The sequence below is a fragment of the Diorhabda sublineata genome, chromosome 1, assembly GCF_026230105.1.
Source record: "Diorhabda sublineata isolate icDioSubl1.1 chromosome 1, icDioSubl1.1, whole genome shotgun sequence".
NCBI classification, from domain to species: domain Eukaryota; kingdom Metazoa; phylum Arthropoda; class Insecta; order Coleoptera; family Chrysomelidae; genus Diorhabda; species Diorhabda sublineata.
This window is the reverse complement of record NC_079474.1, coordinates 35,419,354-35,442,676: the sequence shown is the minus strand read 5'-3', so window position 1 is coordinate 35,442,676 and position 23,323 is coordinate 35,419,354. Positions and strand designations below refer to the sequence as shown.

The window sequence follows — 23,323 nt, the reverse complement described above, 5'->3', positions numbered from 1 at the left end:
CGATTCGATTTTGTAGATCATCAACAACAAATCTTTAAAATATGATTTTGTTAATTTGAGATTTTTTGTTCGAAATAGAATGTCAGTAAGTGGTTTAAGTTTGAGAAGGGTTCGAGGTACTTCATTAAAGTGAAAAAAATTGTAATAATAAGGGAACTAATGTAAAAAGAATAAGAATGAAAGAATACCACTAATGAAAATAACACATACGTCTAGGTGCTAGATCTATTAGGCTAAAACATTGAAACGGTGTGTTTTGAGATGTTCTAAATAATTATAAAAGATTAGAAACTAAACGTAGATTATAAAAATATTAAAATATCGTAATACGTCGTCGTTATTTAATTAAATAAGCGAGAAATCGTCTTTACAAGCGCGGGAGTTGTAACCTTCGTCGTTGAGTATCTTATGCTTGAATGATATGGCTATTCGAAGAAAAACCTCCGAATATTACGAAATTGGTAGTTTAAATGATCTATTTCGGTTAATAATTGGATAATTGACTAATAGTTATTGTAAAAAATCATCTATAGTTTCAGTTGTATAGGAATACTTTTGAATGGAACTGTACTTAACCAAAACAAACAACCGATAAATATCGTAAAGAAAATTATATATAGAGATTCGTCCGTGAAGTTGATAACAACCGCAACCCGACGTGCTACATGTACACCACTCAATTCTTAATTCCGAAAACCCATCAGGTTCAATTTACAAAATAAGACCAGTAGTCTTTTTCAACTAACCCGAGATGAGATTCAATAACTAGACTATACAGTAACGTATCATCCAACGGGTCAGATTGATCCATCCATCAAGTATAGAACTTTTTATATCCTTTTATCCAGCTCCCAAATATTGGATTATAGGTCAAATTTTTCAAAATTAAACACTTTAATCGATAATATTTGATATAGAGGATTCAAACATTCATTTTATTAGGTTTTGGTAGATTTAGTTTATTAAAGGATACAAGGGTTCCTAGGTGGAAAGGTTTTGGCTCTTATTAGACGAAACAGTCAAATTTCGGAACTCAAAAGAGGCTTTGATTATTCAATGATGCTATATTCCTAAATAATAGTTTGTGTTAATCATAATATTTTAATTAACAAATTGCAGTACTAAGGAAACACCCCTCGTATGGTATCTCCATGCTCAGTACTACCAACACTATTGACCACCATTGAATCTGCAGAATTCTAAGAATTTATTGTAGAATCGCTGATTTATCTAAAAAATTACATTTCACCTAAGATCATTTTCCAAAGAAATAAATTCATCCACTTCTAAAAGGGTTTATTATTGAGTCGCATCTCCGATATGCCCTTCAGTTTTGGGGTACTTGTGGTGCGACTCAATTTGAGGCAATCTTCGAACTACAAATGAAAGCTGTTAGATATTTACTCAGACTGAACAGGAGGATTCAAATATTGATTGTTCCTTCTTTATCAATGTTTGAATTCTCCAGTTTCAAAAAGATCTTTGCACGGCTATCCATTTAGGAACGTAGAGCACGATCTTTATCTATCTATTCCATGTTCAGAGTTGGTTAAGGGCTTAATACTTAACAATGCAAAAAATGCACAATCATTTGATTGTAGTCAGATCTAGCAATTTGGTTTCTATATACGAAGTTAACGAAAAAAAAATGATTTTCTTTTGATGTTCTTAAAGAAAAAATTGGATGTATACGAATTTTCTTTCTTTTTCGTCTTTTTCCAAAGTTGGTGATTTTCTGGCTGCTACACTATTTGCTTTATTATAAAATAACATTTCTAATTTGAACGTTTTTACGACCTTTTTCTACGTTACTGATTTGTTTGATTTAGTGGCCGGAGATCAAGCACGTGAATAAATGTTGTGGTCAAAACTCTGATGCCAACCACCCATGTGTAAATAGAAATTTTCTTATTTCAGTTTCAGAATTATTATCTGATGTAAACGATGGTTTATATAAAGTGATATATCGGTACGTTGAAATTTCGTTTATTTAATTAAAAAAAAAAACTCGATATTAGTCATAATTAAATTTTTTTTCCCATATATTACTCCGACTTTTATCGTCTTCTTCGTATTTTTTGGAATCCATGTTCCAAATGCATCAAATGTTTATAATAAGAATATTCTATGGAATATGCAACCGGAGCCATGAAATCTTGTCCAACAACTACACTAGAAGTGATCCTAAATCTTCCATCTCACCACACAGTTCTGGAAAACCCGTAACTAGATAATGATCAACTCTGGGACATGCCTCAGGACGTCACATCGAAAAAGTTTAGCTTCGAGGAAAACTTCAAAAGCAAGTGGGTCAAAACACCATACAAGAAATGAGCAAAAATGCTATTAAATGGTATACGGATGGATCAAAAATAGTGGATGGTACGAATCAAATACTCTGAAAGACCAAGCAGAAATTTATGCAAACAGGAGATCATCATTCTGTCCGAAAGTCAAGCAGCAATTAGAGCTCCAAGCTCCAATATCATAAAATCCAAATTCCAAACCGGACCGAAGGGAAATTAAATATCTGATAATAGTGGGGGCAGACAAGCCCTTCGTGGGACCTGAACTCTTCTATGGTATCAGCTACAGAGCAATGGAAAACACCGGAAAAGAAGGTAGATAGGAGCAAAATCAATTATGGGGACAACCTACAAGTGCTGAGACTATATATCTGAGAGCGCATGAAATCTTTATAATTGAATTTGTTTTTTTTTTGATATTTCATGGTTTGTTAACGCAGTTCTATTTTTTTTATCGTATTGATGACTTGTTACTCTATTTTCTAAATACTGTGATGTCTGCCCTTTTTTGCATGATACGGCACTGTCTTTACTTGTATTAATTGCTTTCCAGTTCTGATTTTCCTCATTCTATTAATATAAAAACAATTAAATCGTGATTTTAAAAAGTGAAATTGCTTGCACTACATTTTATTATTGTTTAGTTATATAATAAAAAATGATTCACGTTTTGTTATAAGGAAGATACTTAGTTGTCATATAATACTTCCCGTTAATTAATATAATTGTTAATTGGATTAAAAAATTTGATAATGAATAATTTAGGATTTCCCTATTGAAAAAATATTCAGCGTATAGATTTTGAATACTGATCAAGCTGTTCCCAAATGGATTGATTGATTAGAAAATTTTTGAGAATTTTGGAATTATTTTAATGTTTTAATAATCCATACAAAAGTTTAAGATAAAAATGAGGGGGGATTTAATTTTGTTAAAGAATCCAGAAAATTTTTTAAAACTTTTTAGACGAATTCAAAATCTAAATGTATAAAAAGATTGTATTCCAACATTTTTGCGTTTTTAATGACTTTTAACGACTGATATTTTGAAAAAATTGAGCAATTTTTGGACAAAAATTTGTATTCGAATGGCAACGTCTAATGGGAAATAATAAATTAATTAATAACAAACACAAAAGGAGCTATAAATATAATTAAAAACAAAAATTCTTTGAAAAATTTCTCATAATTTAATACGATATACAAATATTAATAATTTACTTCCCAATAGTTTGTTATGGAAACAAATGTGAAAGTAAAGATGATTCTTATGTCATAATACATCGTTTTAATGAATAGTTATTTGTATACCAAGGACTGAAAGTGCTACAAAGTAGTATTTCAGCCGCGGCGTACACAACATTTTTTAGACGACGCATAAGATCCAAAACTTCTTCAAAATAAACATTTTATTTATTGAACAATATAATGTACTTAATGTCAATACTAATTTATTAATTTTCTTTTTCATCTTCATTCATTGTTATTCATGAATTTTGACGAAACATCGGATAAAACAAATAATTTCAGAAAATTAAAAATTCAAGGTTATGCAAAATCATCGAAGTGAAACTGTCAACTGTCAAGTGGCTAGAGTCACTCCAGAGTCACTCGAGAGCGTCCCAAAAGTGTTTTGCAATACAGAACTGTCATTTTCACTACATGGAACAATCAAAACGCAGCTTTTGGTATGTAAACTAATACAGAACGAACAATTTTCAGATGGCGTCGTCTAAAAAAATTTTATACCTAGAAGTTTAACTACAAACTATGAATGAAAGAAAGTTTATTGTCTACTTAGCAGTCTTCATTAACGGTTATCTATGTCTCATGAAGGTTTACTATGTGAATCAATCGAAAATATATTAATTTTCATGTTAAAATTTGTTACGATACTAATCAACACCCCTCGAAAATAATTTTGAACGAGTTACTAGGGTAAGACTAACAACAACAACGCATGTACCAACAACCTGAGCCTAATCTGATTGTTACCATTAGGACTACCGCTAAAGTACGAAAGGAAACAGATGGTGTCACACTAACAATTATGTCGAAATTAAGCCCTCTTTTATGGGAGTCAAGCATGAGCGGCTACCGCTCCAAATTGTCTGAATTAAACCCCCGCAGGACAGGGGCGTAGCACCTACAGCAAATAGAATATTAATGAAAAGATATTTGAATTGAAGAGGGTGGATTTACTGTTAATTTGATTGCGTTAAATTAGATTTATTCGAATTAATCGATATATTTTTTGAATAAATAAATGAATGAATATTGTGAATTTATAATAAAATGAGTGAAAAGTTATAAAATCGACGTGTGACAGGAAATGAAAGAGAAACTAGAAAAACATCTTTTTTTGGGAAAAAGGAGTTGATAGAAATTATTTAGCAGCTATGAGACTGAATAAAAAGGAGAGGAATTGAGATTCTTTGGAAAAATAAAAAGCTAGAATGAGAAACGAAGATGAAGATAAAACTAGTCAGAATTGAGCATGATTTCGATACATACGAAGATCAAAATAGTCCAATATAATAGGAGAAATTATAGAAAAAGACCAAAAAACACACGTGCTAGGAAAAAATTGTGAGAAAAATCGAATTTCCGATATTTCCTTGAATAATACAGGTAACTCAAAGTTCGATTATCACTCGAATTAAACCAGTGAAAAGTTCCATATTTTCGGTTAATCGTGAATACGAAAAATTTACGTTGATTCCCGAAAATCCTACTACGACTGCGCCAATGATGGAATGTCATTGTGAAAAATATTTTTTAAGAAAACGAAAAATTACGATGAAGACGTTTATACATTAAATTACAAAAAAACAATCTTAGTTTTTATATAACGTAATTTTATAGATTTTATGAAAATACAAGGTAATCACTTATTTTATTGTGACTAAGCCTTAACTAACGTAAAAACTTGCTATAGAAATTGAAAAACATCAATGTTTATGTACCAAGTAAACAAAATATTTCTGTAAACAAACGGAAATGGATTGGAAGACGACACCACAAATTTAGATTTGTCTTATTCTTCTTAAAAAAGTATTTCCAATACCTATTTATCTTGTCTATAACATCTTTAGGCCTGCTGCTTCATTGGCAACCAAGGTTGTCCCTCAGAACCTTCCATTTTCCAGACTCGCTGCGTACGACGTAATTACTGCGATGCAAAGATTTCATCCTATCATATAGCAGAATAGCCCAGCAAGTAACCAGTAACTGCTTCCAATTTTTAAACAATCTTATGTGAGTATCTGGTCATAGTGGAGTACATTCTTTTCATAAGACCACAACCAATCATAGATTTCCCAAAAAGCCATCAAGTCATGGTCATAAATTATGTAGAAAACGAGAAGAGATCAGAAACAAAGAATAAAGCCCCGAAACTGAAACAATCAAAAAGGTTTCTCTTCAATCCCACCAAGTGATCTGAAAAGGTTCTTTCATTGGACAAATACGAGTTATTAGTGTGCTTACTGAGCACTGTACAGTGAACTAACGTATGAAAAACATCGACAGCTTTTGTCGTTTCTATGAAGAAAATTTCCTTGGTGAGTGCGAGGTAATTCATAAACAAAGACTTTGGTATTTACACTTAAGTTTCTTAAACCACTAAACGGCTCCTAAGAACAACAGAAATGCGGACTCTGAGATCAATAACAGGACATACGTTACTGGATCGGAAGAAAAATGAAGAAATATGGGACATGTGCGATATTCAGGATGTAGTAAGATGGACAAGGAGCCGCAGAAGAGAATGGAGAGACCATGTTGACAGAATGCCAAATGAACGGTTAGCAAAAATTGCAAAGGACCTCCTGGACGCCACCTATAAGATGGTATGAAAGCTGGTCCCCAGCATTCCAACTACTCCTGGCAAACCCTTGATGAAAATACAGGACCTAGTCCTAACGTAAGAAGAAGAAGAAGAAGTTTCTTAAAACCAGGAAAGGTAAAACTGACTGGGGAGCAGTCAAGGTACAAAATAAATCAATAGGTCGAAGTGTTAACGAGGTAAATTCAGAACTTTACGTCCTAACGCATCTAATCCATTCTAATTCAGCTCCAACTTCGACTACATCTCACTAGGTGTATAATTTTTTGCATTTTAGATTCTTCTGGACATGACCAAACCTTATTATACTAATTGTCTTAACTTTTTCCAGTTGTTTTGACCCTGACAATCCTTTTCGGAATCAGCCCTTCGTTTCCACAGTTTTATGTACATACTTGATATGATATTTTGAAAAAAATGTTTCGTCGAATCTTCAATAACTATCATTTGTAGATAGTTGAAGTTTTTTTTCCAAAAATGCCAAAATAAATGAGGAGAGAAGCTGTAGTTGAAAAATCAAGAAAATCGGCACCCAAATATTCTGAGCATCAAAAAAAAAACAAAACTTGGAAATCTAGTTTGGAAATTATTATCAATTTGATGGGGGTGAACCGGCGGATGATAAAAATTGTCAGAAAAGCAAAGTGTATTTCGAAAGAGTCAAAAAGTTCATTTCGAAAATGTTTGTATAATGGCGATAACTTCTCGTGGTCTGGGAATATTCCTAAAGTGCCTTAAGTGGGGCCAAATGATTTTGGAGCATGAAAATTAGAAAAGCGAGTCGACTGGGTGCTAATTTACTGGTTTTATTCCCCACATCCTTATATAATTAAAATAAGATATGAAATGATCTTTCCTGTGGGGTAATATTTCGAAAAAAATGTATTTATTTAGTCGTCGCTGCTTCAGTTATTTTCTATACTCAATAATAAACAAATCTTTCAACTATCAAAAACACAATAATTTTTAAGATAATCAGATAATGTCCGAATTGTTTTTTTTTGTATCTGTGCGTATGCTAATTAAAATTAAAAGCTTTGTTTGAATTTTATGGTGCTTGGACACGAATGTTTTTCGTTATCTTTGCAGGATATCCTAAATGGCCATTTTCCCAGTGGTTACCGTCGAAGGTGAGATAGAATGTGGCGTCTTATCTGTATCGCTTATCTCGTTCTCCCCTATTCACTGGTCAAATTATTATGTTGGCACCACTGCTTAGTTGTTAAATATAAAACTCCCTAAGCGATAAGCACAAATCGAGTGTTTTTGAATACATTCGGTAACCGACACATATAAAAATCGATAAATATTTATATATTTTTCGTATTTTCCTCTTCTTCTATTATTTTACAAGTACAACTTGAACTTGATTACATTTTATATTGATTCTTTTAATAATTGCTGAAAAAATTACATTGTTCATATTTAAATGTTTGTCTTAGGTTAATGAAAGTTTGTGGTGCGACATCGATTGAATAAACTCGGTTTTCGTAAACCATTTTTATTATCATCCAATCGAAATCAAATACAAAACGTGTACATTAAATTTATTAGAAGAGGAAACCCGCACTAACAGCGTAATACAAAACTAATAGAATAGAACAGAACAATAACACAGCTTATTTCTCTTCTTCTCCAGCTTCAATTATGTAACCAATGAAAAGACCTTAAAGCATAAAACTGTTTTCCTAAATACTCAATCTAATAAAATCCCTTACAAAGTCCTGCCCATAAAATAAACACAAGAAGACGAGATATAACCGCCTCGATTTTATGATTGGCCAGCCAATTAAATATACTCACCCTTCCATTGGTCCTGTAGGGATAGAGGGGATATTGAGATAGGTGGGAGAGAAAACATGGCTGATTTACTGTTCGTTAGCCTACGGAAGGAAAAGCTTGAGGTTAGTTTAACAGTTACAGCTGCTAAAGTCGCGTTCCAACGTTAACATCTATCACCTATTTTAACGTATATTTTAACAGTGATTTTTACTAGTGTGATAATCGGTGCGAATCAAACAAAAAAAAAAGCGAAAACTTTTTTCTAAGTTTTTCTTTTAGTGTCGAAAACTGTTCAACTGTCAAAGTGTTGGGTGTGGGAGAAATAGTGCCTGGCATGACAGTTCAGGACGATCCAAAGGTCATGCCTCAAACAGCAGCTACTAGATCACGTTTTATGATAACGGACATCTTGAGTGGACCTGCTGACGGGGCTGCGATTATTAGGGGAAGATCACCTAGTCCGGGACCTAGGGATTTATCATTACACTCGAATCCCATACACGACAGTGATACGGATAGTTCTGGTCATCCGGATACGTCCAGTATTTGTTCGAACGGTAAGTACGTCAAATTATAATAAACCGACACTGTTATACAAATTCTTATATAACATATGACCCGAATTGATAAGGCAAAAATTATTTTACGAGAAATATAAAAAATTTTGGTATCGAAATTTATAGGGTGTGTTGTTCAACGTATATTTTGTCGACGAATTTATTTAAAATTATCGCAGATCAATGGTTTTACCAATGTCTCAAAGGGCTTTTTGTGTAATGAGAGATATCGATTAAGGAATTTTTTTGAAAATTGCATCGGTGTGGTTGAGTGTAAAATACTTTTCGATTTAAACATCCTTCTGAGCTAATATTTTATTTGATATGTTCAACGACGTCGAATAAAAATCGTTAATCGTCGTTTTCAGTCACAAAACTGAATATTAAAAACGATTACGAATAAATTCATTCATGAAATTATAGAAAATTACGGTTTGTGTAACGGTATTTTATGAAATTATAATAGATATCTACACACGCATTAAATGATGCACTTTTTGTACAATCGACATGCAATACAAGAATTTCCACACTGATGATCTTATTATTTTTCTATTGAAAATATACCGGAAACCATATAAAATAACTCTTGAACTACTATTTTTGATATCTAGAGATTCTAACGATTAAAATCGTTTTAACAATTGATGAATTCATTTATCATATTCCCGCGGGTGAAATCCAATAATGGTTAAAGCTTTACAAAAATTATGAATTTCGGGATTTATCTCGATGTAACATATCATTCGATAAACAATGGATCAAGTCGAGATTTGTTAAGCTCAATCAAATTTTCAATCTATTAAGTATTGAGAAAAATCGAGATATATTTCAATTTCTAATGTTGTTGCCTCAAAACAAAACTGCCTATGATTATTTTTCAAAAAGCCAACGTTTCGACCTTTTATTTGATCTTTATACAACATATATACAAGGTGTCCCGTCTTTAAGGATGTTGAAATGTTGTATAAACTCATAAACTAGGCTGGGAACCTTCTAATTTGAAAAACTCCCCTTAATTATCGAAAAAAAAAACTACAATAGAGTAATTTTTAAAATTTTTTCTTTTGTGGTCATGCCAATAGTTTAGGTATAATTTTGGATTTTTAATTGATTTCGTACTTCAATCAGAAAGATACCTGAACAGTTTTAACTTGTCTCAGTGATGTTTTTCTTATTTATCTAATATCTAACAAACCGTCAGTCGTCGTGGACTCATCATCTCCACTGTTTACCAATGAAAACATCGATTCGTAAACATAAAAGCATTTCTATTGGCCGAAGCCGTATGTACACAATTTTTTCGAAATATTCCTACTAGATAGTCTGCGATAAGAAGTGGCGTGGCGAATGAAAACAATGAAATTGCACAGACTGGTATGAATTTAATAATAAAGATTTAGATATACAAACACATCAAGTTATTTGAAATATATTCGAATGTGTAAAATAATCAGCAATCTGATAATGCAATCTTAATAAGCATTGTTGAATTAACTAGAGTAAATAAATTTTCCATTTATCGAGTAGTCACGAAAGGGGTTGCTGTGGATCATTTACAGAATCGAAAAACATGTATACAGAATACAATGATACCAATTTAGAAACATTGCGTCAAGTTTTGTCAGCATGTGGTTTTAAACACAAAAAGATGATTAAACGAATGGCATTAATGATAGTTCGATAGCGACAAGACTATTTGCGTCAGATAAAAGACTATCGAAGTTCTAATAGACGAATGGGGTACAAAAAGAGCTCGGTTCAGGTCTGGTACCCCGTTTAAACCAAACTTCCTTATAAACAGGTACATTTCACTCGTCTAATTACGTTTTATAATTTAATATTCAGTTGTGAAAAGTTGACGAAGTGGTTCCCTTTTAACGAAAACTTTTTCGCATTAAATGAGTTATCTACGTCTATGGTAGATCAAACAAAATTGTCGGCAAGGGTTTTTATAATCTGTAATTGATTTTAAAAGAACTATACGAAAGACACAAAACTAGCTAAGATTTAATTCACACATGAGAGATTTTTCAGTTAATTAGATGTAGCAAGATTTAGTACTGTACGTGATATTATATAAATTGACAGCATTTATTTGCACTTTTATCTAGAAAATTTTGATGAGTGCAGTTTTCAATTAAATCAACTAAACTCTGAATTATCTAGAACTCTCAATTCATATCTACGAATTTTTCAAGGAAAAATTAGACTATTACGGTAGGCATGACTAGAAGAAAAATGGGGGGCCAGGGCCGGATTAAGATTTATAAGACCCAGGGCTAAAATAATGACGGGGCCCCCTTAAGGAATTCGAAAACCCGGAAAAATTCACAAAATAATATCAATACGTTAGGTTTGTGGTATCAACACATCAAAAAATACAGAATGATTTCCAAATGATGGGGCCTTCTTGGACCTGGGGCCCGGGGCTATAGCCCCCCCAAGCCCCTAGCTTAATCCGGCCCTGTGGGGGGCACATCATTTTTCCCATGTTTTGAGACATCCTGAACACGATTATGATGGTTTTTCGAATGTCTGTAGTTTATATATATATATATATATATATATATATATATATATATATATATATATATATATATATATATATATATATATATATATCTGTTTAAGCTACAATTCTTATTTTCGTCTCTCGAGCAATTGCTATGGGTCCGATTTGGTTCAAAATTAGCATACATGGCTTTTTTGGCGGCGGATTGATGTTATTAGAGTTTGGTTGAAAACAAATGAATATTTCGAGGGGTCGCAGTGCAAAAAAAGTGGTTTTTGACCTTTGCTCACCTCTCCAGGTCAAACGAAAAGCGACTGAAAAATAAAATTTCACATCTACATGTAGGTTCAATTAGTTGCGAGATGATTTCCTGTCTAAGGTCGAAACTTTCCATCTCCACCCCTTTCCATTTTATGGTCATTTTTGTTATATTTTCCTAATTTTTGGCCAGAAAAAGTTTAACTAGAGGGTTCGAACTTCGCATGCAAGTAGGAGTGATGTTGAAGATATGTCTTTCTCAAGTTCAAAGTTTTCTTCTTCAGTTCTTCTAGCACAAAACGCCCGAAATAATTTTGATCATTGTAATTGTTGAACTGGACCGCCTCCTATTTAATGGATAATACGAGTATGATCGTTGCTAGGGTGATTTTTTTTACTTCCCATTTTCGAAATTTCTTGTCATTATGACAATTTTTTCTTTGTTGTCGATTGGAATTGAACAAGAGGGTTCGTGACCATCGGGTCTATTGAAATTATGAATTTTTCCATATAAAGAAATAAGATTGAGAATTGATATCATTTTCAAGAAATTCATTTTATGGAAAGATTTGTTTGTGTATTAGTTAAATTCTTCATTCGACGAAAAATTCGACTTCCGTGATGGAGCTCTGCTGCTCACGGCTTTTTTTTAACTCAATCGCTAGAAGATTAAGAAATAATTGTGCAATTTAATAGTTTGGGTTCCCAAAAGGGAATTTCGAGTTTACACGAGATTTTACTATAGTACATAATTTCGATTATAATATTTGGCGGCATCAAGATCATATAATATAGGTACATCCAACTTGCTTTTTCCCACGCAGTGATAAACATTTTGATATTTTCTTCGGCCCTGTCATTATACCCGTCTCGTCGACGTTCCAAATCCGTTCGGCTGGTATTTTATATTTTTTAAGCACCTCAGAAAGCAACGAAAAATATTTTTGTACAGCAGCTCTATTAGAATCCATGGCTCTAGCAAGTGATGATGGTTCAGGGGTACGAAGTTTAACGTTTGGGTGTCTCTTTAGAAAACTGTATAACCAAGCTTTACCGGCCATTTTTTCGTCTTTATTAAATTGATTAGCCATTGCGTTGAGCTAACTGAAAAGCCAAACTTCGAAAGTCATTCAAAGTAAAACCAAAAAGTCGCGATTCCATAGACAAAATGTGTTGCACCAACTCTTCTTCTTGCTCCTCAAAGAAAACCGGTCTGTGACGCCATAGTTCCTTTTCCCTGAATCCCCTCGTTCAAGAGACCCATTTTTTATTTTGCTTGGCGCATACTTTCCTCATTCTAAGACTGCCGATCGGTTTTTCTTTTATATTTTCCCATCTTTTAATCAGCCTGTAAGAAACAAAATTTAAAATCGTCATTAAATTCTATAGCGTTTTTGATTGGACAAAACCGGATAGTATCCGGTTTTACCCGACCGCTTGGTATCCTATTTTGCCCGACAGCACATTAAAAAATGTTTTTCAAAATTTTCTGACAAAAAAATTAGTCGTCACATTCACAAATGTCACAAAATTTAGCCACATATTTACAGATTCATGAAAAATACTCACCGTTATTTATTTCGCTTATTAAAACTAACAAATTCTTAATTAAACATCGCTACAACAAAATAGCATGACCCTAATTTTTCAATCTGTCACTGTCACTCACCACAGATCGATAAATAAACTGCCTAACCACCTGCTACATTTAAACAAACGTTATTTATAGCGATTAACACCTCCAATCGTCAGATGGCGCTAATTATTTTTAAATTTTGGCCATTATCCCGTTTTATCCGACTATCCCGTTTTGGCTAACTCTGCCCTAAATATAATTTAATAATCACCATTTTCCAGACTTATTTTTCTTTTTATTCATTTCTCGTATTTAGAAAAATAATTTTTCGTCTATTTTTCACGTTTTTATGACTTTAAACACATTAAAACTCCCTCGAAACATAATAGAAAATTCATTATCGATATTAATTGCATCTAATTTACTTTTAATGACATTTTAAATTGATACCGGTTATTTAAAACGAATGATGTGACATTAAATACTTATACCAAAACTACACAATCATACATTTTAAACTACGTAATTTTTCGAAAATTACTATATTTATTTTATTTTTATTGTTGATATGAAGAAAAGAAATCAAAATTAAATTGAATATATAGATTTCAAAAAGTCTGTGTAGTATAATTGAAAGAAAATTGAGGCAGTTCTTGTCCAAAATACGGAAGACCGCTTTGGATTGAGTCTAATATTCAACATCAAACTCATACTGGAATACTCAAAGTACTAGTTGATTAATTGCTCTACGTCTGTTCTCTTCGTTCTAATTGTCTTTGTTGATTTCGTTCATCTTATATCTTGCATGACTCTGGATTTGGTTGTTTGTCCACTCAAATTGGCCCCGTGCGTCTTGCTGACTGTACGTAAAATAAATCAAAAAATACTTATTGGTGATAAACAGTGACTTAATATTGTATTCGTTTGCCTATTATTCAAAACACGTATATTTATAAACGTTTATGTTTTGATTTAAAACTATGTCCTATAAAAGTTAGGTACAACATGTACAGGTACGGTAATGGTCGTTGTTGGCGGGAAATACCATCACGTGTTTATTTACACGAGAAGGAAAACTGTTTTTATCAGTTATTGATAATGTTTGCTGAATAAACTGATCAGTTATCGACCGGCGACGGTGGAAAATCGCATTAAATTGAGAAAAAAAAAACATAATTAAATAAAATTGAGATTATAAATCTCGAATAAGAATTTGAAGTACTACAATTATTATAATCGATTGCAGCCCTATTGGGAATCTGTGTATAAAATAAGTAAAAATCAAGATGAAAAAATAGGGGTTAGTCGTAGAAGGGTAAAAGATGAGAGTAATGTGATTTCTTTGTATTCTAAGACATAACAAACTAAAAATGTTGCCAAACATTGAAGTTTATAATCAACGAAACGAAATAAAATTTCTTAAAAATCGATCAAGACGTTTCGGAAGAGTGTCTTAACTAACATTGAAAAGCGTTTCTTCTATACATCGTTTAGGTTCGTAAACTGTCACAGTGACATCTTCCTTTGATCATAGTAACTTCTTTCACCATCTCATATTTTAATATCCATTTCACTTATTGGTTTTGCGATGTCGTAGAAAAATTCCAGTTCAACGAATGGCAGTGTTGTGAAGTCCCTTGCGCCTTAACTGTGATCAAACAACCTGAGCATATAAATATAATCGCAAAATTATCATTTGCTATTTTTTTCGTAATAATGACTAGTTTATCTAGAGGGGTATTCTATTTATCCAAATTCATCCCAAGAAATTCGTAATTTCGCATTTAAAGTACCCAAAATTTTGTTTTTGCGTTGAAATTCAACATTTAAACACGTAATTAGTTATGGATACACATTTGTAACAAGGTTTTTTCTTATTTATTTCCAACATAAAACATAATTAAATTCAATTCTAATATATTCATACGATTGTTTATAATATATGTAAAATATTTCTACTCGTTATTTCATGATTTATGGCAACTAGTTTCATTAATACCAATGTATTAAAAATAACGAAACTGTTTTATATTTTGTACGATAAATATTCAACTTCGATGTTAGATATGGAATAGATTAAAAATTCGTATTTTTTTTTTTCAAAATTTAAAATTCCCTTAAGCTCATTCGAACCTACAGACATAGGCGATGTTTGGATTTTCAAAAATACCTTCATCGACAAATTTAGGAAATGAAAAATGTCTAAGTAGGTATCACAAGGTCAAATAGTAATTACGAACTTCCACCGGGATGTCCTCAAGCGGTTATACGTTCAGTTCAGTAGTTACTGACTTGGTTCCGGTGGATTTCTGGAATGAGGTTAGAATGAGACCGTTAACCATAAACGATGGTGATTTGAAATATTTTATCATCAATAGACTTGACATTGGAATTAGAAGAAATCTTAAGGTATTTAGCACTTCATTCAGGGTGGTTAATGTAAAAGGATAACTGCTTTAAATGCACTATATTCAATTCCCTTGTATGGTACGTTAAGGCAACTTCGAAATAGAATGATCGTGGTTTATTCGGAACATACTTTTTCATATTTTTTCCATTTTATTTTTTAGTTATAAACATTTCCAACGTATTATGAAGTTTTTCACTTTACCTATTTGATTCTACAATTTTTTGTTAATTTGTCAATGTTTTTCAGCCTAAAAAAGATCAGATTTTGAATCTACTTTTACGTTAATATCAATTGCATCTTTCAACAATTTTATCTGTTACTGTTTCTTCAGTTTTCTCTTCGCATAATCCAATATCTATCCTAGCCACAAAACAATCTCTTTCACAGTAATTCCGTTTTGAAAATTTGATTAGATACTTTGTTTACCTTTAAGGTTGTGCCTTTCGCGTGATATGACATATATCGTTATAATACGATATTAAATATTTATTTTTCTAATAGTAGTCTTTCGCTCGTGTTGATCCAAATCATCGTGAACAAACCTTAATCGAATATTGAATAAATTATGAAGAGGTAAGTTATTTGATTTGTGTAGGTTTGTTGACCAACTGTATTAATCAATTATTTATATTGCTTTCAACCAAATCAACAAGGTGGAAACTTCAACACCGAATAAACAACATTAAAACCAATAATATTTAATATTCACACATATATTTTCGATTGATGGTTTTCCATCGTTATCTACATTAGTTTCCAAGATCTTAAGCTTTCCAAGTCAACTTACAAAAGGACACTCGGCATTTGATCTTGGCACTTGATTTAGATCTTTTCTTAAAGACCTCCAAAGTCTTTCATAAAACTTAGAGGAGAGTCCAAGTGCTAAACATCCACGCGAACGATGGTAAGGGTCTCTTGAAATGACTGGGGGTGGTGGAATGTTTTTCTTCGTATTCAACTGTGGATTTATCCGAGAGATTTCTAATTCAACATCTACTGAAGAATTCCTTCATCTATAATATCTTCAATTGTTTCTAATTCCTTGGATTTTTGAAAATCTTGTTCATAAATTACTTATTTTTTGTCTCTTTTCTCTGCATGTTTATCTTATTTTTCTTTCTTCTTTCTTGTACCTTCTATCTTCTATTTTATCATTATTTGTGTCATTCCTTCTTCATGGTTATCTTTCAAACGAATCTCTATATATTCGCAGCTTCTGATTATTTAAATTACATTAATTTTTCTTGAATTACTTGTGATAGATATTTTATTATTTTCGTTTGTGAGGTATGGAATACACCGTTAGAAATTCATTTCAATTTTTATTTTTTTCTTATCGTATTTTCCTTTCATTTTTAATCTGAGGGTCGGAAATTTGAGATCGGATTAAAGATAAGGGCGTGAAGCAAATAGAGTCAACACAAACATTCACACCGTTTTTTTTTTGTTTCGTACTAGAATTGACTAACGTGTTTTTTATGAAAATAGTTTCATGACGTTTTATAATTCCGGTGATGGGCCATTTGAATTTCTGGAATCGTTGGCGATATTCATACACTGTCAGACGCGCGTTTCGATAACCAAGTTATCGTCTTCAGATACTGAGTTTGACAAATCGTTATTTCACTTTCATATTGTGAAACTATTTGGACAAATCGAAAAAGTGGAAAATTTGGTTGAAATCAGCTCGAAAACACTCTAAACAGCAATGTAAAGTTCGTTTAGTTAAACTTTGTTATTAATTTACTGAAAGTATTTTGTTATATGATTTCGGTTAGGATATACATTATTACACGATCCATTGTGACTTTCAATAAAAATTTATTGAATCGTCAAGTTGTTTTTGTGTGGCGTTCCGTACATAAAACTCATTCTGTATATTGAATTTAATACTAAAAAAATCTGTTGAGGAATTCATCATCACCAACAGGAATTTGTATAATTCAGTTTACGAAAACTTTTTTGGGCTATTACCTGATGAATATTGTCATATAGCCTGTTGTTAGTCCTTATAAAAAACAATGTTGATCCGAAAAATACCTATAAATGTGTATATAATCTGTATAATTTCTATTAAGTAATCTTTAAACATATAAATTTGTTTATTCGCTTTGGTAAACTCGTAGAAAAGTTATTTCCATCCATTATAATTTCAAAATTGAGGATTTGAAAGTATTATGACTTTATAATAGGCACATTTTAACATTCTTTCTCACAACACGTCAATTTACATACATACTATTCGATAATTTTAAATTAAGCATTCACTAAAGCGTGCATATATAAAATTTAACATTTCTCGACTCCTCTATGATTTTGATGTAATATTTAATTATGTTTCCTTTCAATCAAATTAAATGATTCCCCGCTTAATATACTCCTCATTTTGTTCTGAATACTTTCATTTTTTATAATGGGCGAATCAAGAATTTATGAATAACTAACTAAAATCATTTTATCAACAATTTAACTTCAACCGACCGAATCTCCATAGACATACAAGAATTTGAAAACGCGAGAAATCATTAGACATAGCCGGTCTTCATCTTGGTCTTGCAGTCTCATATGTGGTCTTGAAACCTTATATGTGGTCTTGCAGCCTCATATGTGGTTTTGGTCTTGGTCTTGCAGCTTTATATGTGGTCTTAGGGGCTTATATGTGGTCTTGCAGCCTCATATGTGGTCTTGCAGCCTCATATGTGGTCTTGTAGCCTCGCATGTGTTCTTGCAGCCTCATGTGTGGTCTTGTAGCCTCGCATGTGTTCTTGCAGCGTTATATGTGGTCTTGCAGCCTCATATATGATTTTGGTCTTGGTCTTGCAGCCTCATATGTGGTCTTACAATCTGATATGTGGTCTTACAGCCTCATATGTTGTCTTACGCCTCATATGTGGTTTTGGTCTTGATCTTGCAGCCTCATATGTGGTCTTAAAACCTTATATGTGATCTTGCAGCCTCATACGTGGTCTTGCAGCTTCATATGTGGTCTTACGCCTCATATGTGGTTTTAGTCTTGGTCTTGCAGCCTCATATGTGGTCTTAAAACCTTATATGTGATCTTGCAGCCTCATACGTGGTCTTGCAGCTTCATATGTGGTCTTACGCCTCATATGTGGTTTTAGTCTTGGTCTTGCAGCCTCATGTGGTCTTGCAGCCTCATATGTGGTCTTACGCCTCATATGTGGTTTTAGTCTTGGTCTTGCAGCCTCATGTGGTCTTGCAGCCTCATATGTGGTCTTACACCTCATATGTGGTTTTAGTCTTGGTCTTGCAGCCTCATATATGGTCTTGTAGACTCGCATGTGGTCTTGCCGCGTCATAGGTTGTCTTACGCCTCATATGTGGTTTTGGTCTTGGTCTTGCAGCTTCATAATCGGTCTTGTAGTCCCGCATGTGGTCTTGCAGCCTCATATGTGGTCTTGCAGCCTCGCATGTGGTCTCATATGTGGTCCTGGTTTTAGACTTGCACAATCCCGTCTTGGTTTTGGAGTATAGGTATACAAAGAATGCCATAAAAGCAGTTTGGAATGTAACAAAATTGAATAGAATGTGTATTTTTGGAATGGTACGTAACTGAGTTTTCTTAAAATGAAAATTTCTCTTAGGGGTTCTTAAGAATACTTCATTTGGTGCAGTAATAGTGATGTTGAATGCTGTTGTAGCTTGTCGAACGAAGCTCGATCGGCGCGGGTGACGAAGCAAGCGATTGGCGCGCTGCAGAAGAAATTGAGGCGAAGTAAAAATATTAAATTTTTAAAAATTAATATCAGCGCTATTATGAGTGCTAGATACGTGCTGTAAATTACATAATTTTTATTACACATGACTGATTAATTAAAAATTTGAATCCAAAATATTTTCCTCCGAAAGTTCATTAATCTTTGTTAAACTAAACGATTTATCGTTTGAAATTTAGATTTTAGCTGATTGTCCAGTTGCTATAGAGATTCAAGACGTATATCTATGTACTTTCAGATCGTTTTAGTGGCATAAAAGTTTTTGGAGTTTATCAAAAACATGTTTGTATAAAATCTCAAAAAGAGATTGACTGGATGCATGCACCTGGTAATTCTAAGTAAGCTAATACATCAGATAGAATTGAACCTTCCCTATGATCACCTACAGAGTCTTCTAGGAACAGAAGAAACTTTCTAAAAGGTTAAAACTTTTAACTGAAGATTCCTAGTCTTCTGATATCGTCAATTTAAGAAATATTGACCATATATATTTATTTTATCTTAATATTCTCTTGTGTAACGATGTATCTGGTTAATCAGGTAATAGAGTGATGAAGATTCCCGGTTCAAATCAATTAATAGACCTTATATAACAAAATTAGATAAGGTCATCGAATGACCGTCGATGGTGAGTCACAGGTATCGTTTAGATTAATAGTCCGCCAGAGGGCATTCGGTTAACACTTGATAATAAATTCCCATCCACTCAAATTTGTATTTGAGAGCCGTTAACAGTCGGTTCGCGTGACGTTTCGACGATCATTTGAATATCGCTCGAAATCAAATATAAATAGAACGAGAGCGTTTTGTTATATACCGTGTCCTGACAGATCTTTGGAATTCGAAAAGTCCTTCGTTTTTATTTATCCAACACAACGTGAATTAAGATGTTATCGTCGGTAACGGCGAGGCTTTACGTGCGTACGCCCTTTCATATTTTCCTCGTTAAATTCGAATTTATAATTTAGAACAAAATGTTCTGTTGATTGATGAGATTTCCGCCATTTTTAGTGGCACTTTCACCACTCCAAATTGAAAAATTTGTACTGTCGGATCAAATAAAAAGTGCTAATTTTCTTTAAATAAATGCCTGATTCTTTTCTTCAAATTTGAAATTCGTATTTTGAACCTCTCATGATATGGACAGATCATTTTCAGCAACCTTCTAGTTTTCGCTCAAAATTTGCATTGAGGTTTCAAGCTTCCATTTAAAACAAGAGGTTTGAGTAAACATTGCGTTTGAGTATCCATATTCTCAGCTCCAAAAAGAAACTTCTTGTCAACACTGAACAGGATTACTTTCTGATGAGGATTTTCTATGAGTCGAAGCTGAAAAGGTGGACGAACACAACCCTGTTAATACACAGTGGCAAAATTAATTTATGGACCGAACTCAATTTGTTGCAAATTATTTAATAGATGTTTTCTGTTTTGTTTTAGGACCTCTGTTATGGTCGATTCCATACCGATTATCCAACAGAAGTTATACAGAGTTTTACAAACCGTAAATTCGTTAATTTTATTCTGCTAATTATCAATTTTTCTATTTATTAATTGGGCTAATTTAGAAGCAGAATAACCGTTCGTAATATTTTTGAAACAATATATGAAAAAACGGTAACAAATTCATCTGATTTGTTCTGTGTGAATAAATTTAAAATTAGTTTAATTAAACATTCGAGTCCAACAATGAAACTGTGGCTATTGTGTTGAAAAAAAAAAACATAATTATCGTATATTGTGAATGATGTGAAGAATCAGAACTTTATTAATGAATAACGAGCCAACTATGACTACAGTGGCGGCTAAAAATGTAATCGAAATAACAACTAAAACATAATCACGTTGGAAAAAAGTATAGATAAAAAAAATAACAAATATAAATACAAAAAATGAAAATAAATTATCTAAGAATCAATTGTAACTTAACGAAGTAAACAAATCAAAAATTTCACACGTTTGTGTAGACGGTACTTTTATAATATGTAACTACGAGGGTTTTAACAAATATATTTAATTGGATATGACTTTTCTTGTTGTTCAAAGGTCAAGTTTGAATAAACTGTCGGAATATTTTTTTCATTTCGGTTGAGGTACCTCAAAAACATGTGATAATCGCCTGTCACGATCTTTTGAAGCAACGCGATTGAATTTTTTTGGACCGATCGACACGGGCTTCTTTTCAAGAGATTTGACGAAGGTAAACCGAAACCTAATAACTTTGGACAAGAGGATCGAAAAGGCTTATTAACTTGACAAACTGGGATCGGAAAAACTACCCATACAGGATTTTACGATGGGCCCAGTATAGGATCTAGTTTGGAAGCCGTCATTGGCCCAGAATTGTTGAAACTCTGGAATGATAACAATGTAACAAAACTTTATACAGTTTTTCAGAGCTGTGCTGACTATAAGATGGCCGAGGTCGGATTACCAAGACTTCAACCAGGCTTTGACCATTATCCCATCGCGGGCCTAAGCTAGTTTATGTCTGGGGGCTCCTACATAGGTACCAATGAAGCAGGTTCAATACTTATTATAACCAAATTTGTTATCGATTCTTTCTATTAGTAATTTTTTCGCTTTACTAGCCCCAAATTCAACTAGTCACTTTTAAGATTCCATTTTCATAAAATGACGTGTGCTCAGCGTTCACAAGTGCTTACAGTCTTTCTCAATGATGTTCAAAGTTGGTATTTAAGTTTTAAGTCACGACAGGCTTATCAGAAGACTTAGAGGAGCTGATTAGTTGTTTAGAACTGTTTTCAAAAATTCAGCTGTAGATCCCGAATATTTATACTTAAAAACTTTTTCTATAGTTATTTTTTTTTTTTTTTTCGATAGTGAATAGTTGTAAATATTTGCGCCGCCACTGGATTAAACTGCTAGTTAATATGTTTTTTCATCAAACTGATATCCAATTAAATTTAATCAGAATGGTATATAAACTAATTTCGGATTACGTTTATGTCAAATACCAATTAATTTTAATTTCTAAAAAAGTTGATTGTTGTTAATTTTTTTGTTCACAAGGAAATGAGTACCATTTCACATCTAGACCAATTATGAATCAAAATTATTGTACGGTTGTTAAAACGTAATTTATTTGTCACTGTACGGCTAATACATATAATAGCAGATTATTGTGTAAGTCAGTACCAGACATATACAATAAATAAAACAAACATGCTATCAAAAATATTGAAACGTACGTAATTTATTTATGTATATGAGATACGTTCGAACGAAGAAATCTTTAGTAAATATTTATTTTTGGTTTAATTTTTAAGTATTTGGCGCAATCAGTGGGATAAGGAAATCTCAGAATTCTTGGTAATTCAAACAAGAACGTTTTTGAACAGTAAAAACATCAAATTAACGGATCATCCGCCGTACAGTCCTTGTTTGGTACCCAATGAAACCTTTTTATTCCCGTAAATCAAAAATATGTTACAAGGTCAACGTTTTTCATAACATATTTTGGAATTATCTCAAACGGAGTGATTAAAAAGCACGAAAAACTGTATTGATTTTTTTGTAAGCTGTTTCCAAAAAAAGCATCATCAGTTTTTTTCTGCGGAGAGCTTCAAAATTGTAGCTGTCTCAAGGATTTTTTGAGATATCGGTTTTTTTATTAGTCTTTCTCAAAACTTAAGTAGCAGTTTTATCAATTTATGAATAGTCATATCACTATGAATGAATTATAAAAGTAGTTACAAATCTGGTTTAAATAGAGGCTTAACTATATGAACAATCGGAATGTTTGTCTTTGAATATAATGATTCGTAAAAAACTGATTCTTTGATGACGTGTATGTTGTTACGTAAAAATATGGCTTCTTATAGAATAGTTTCGGTCTAAATTATATACTCGATCCACACCCGAAGGTGATATTATTAAATCAATTTTTGCTTTTCAACAAAGAGAATAATAATAATTCGACCTCACTCTCGACTAATGATATTCGAAACATTCCACGAAACTTAAATAAAAACATACAGTAGTTAATTGCAATAATTTCGTAGTGAGCCCTTAATCACAAAATACCGTGTCAAGATGGAATGATCTAAATTGTTCGACTTCCGTACTTTTTACAACACGTTTTGCTAGTTTAATGATCTAACGACAACAGATATTAGATGTTGGGCATATATACAAGGTGTCCAATTCTAATTCAAAAAACTCCCCCTAAAACTAAACATATTACGTAAAAAACGCATGAAATTTATTGAAAAAACTACAATTGAGTAATTTTTTCATTTCAAAATCATCGTCGTAATGCAAACCGTTTAGGTATAATATTTATATTTTTAATCGGGTTTGTAGTTCAATCAAA

At 32.5% G+C, this 23,323-nt stretch overlaps 1 protein-coding gene across 1 annotated transcript in view; it reads left to right on the top strand.

The window, feature by feature from the left end:
• Nucleotides 1-8,089: 8,089 nt before the first annotated feature.
• Nucleotides 8,090-23,323, top strand: part of LOC130443011 (homeobox protein B-H1) — a 53,579-nt gene continuing 38,345 nt past the window's right edge. The window contains exon 1 of the mRNA XM_056777454.1: nt 8,090-8,491. Coding sequence (XP_056633432.1) covers nt 8,269-8,491 — 223 coding nt within the window. The 5' untranslated portion in view covers nt 8,090-8,268. The remainder of the gene's footprint in view (nt 8,492-23,323) is intronic.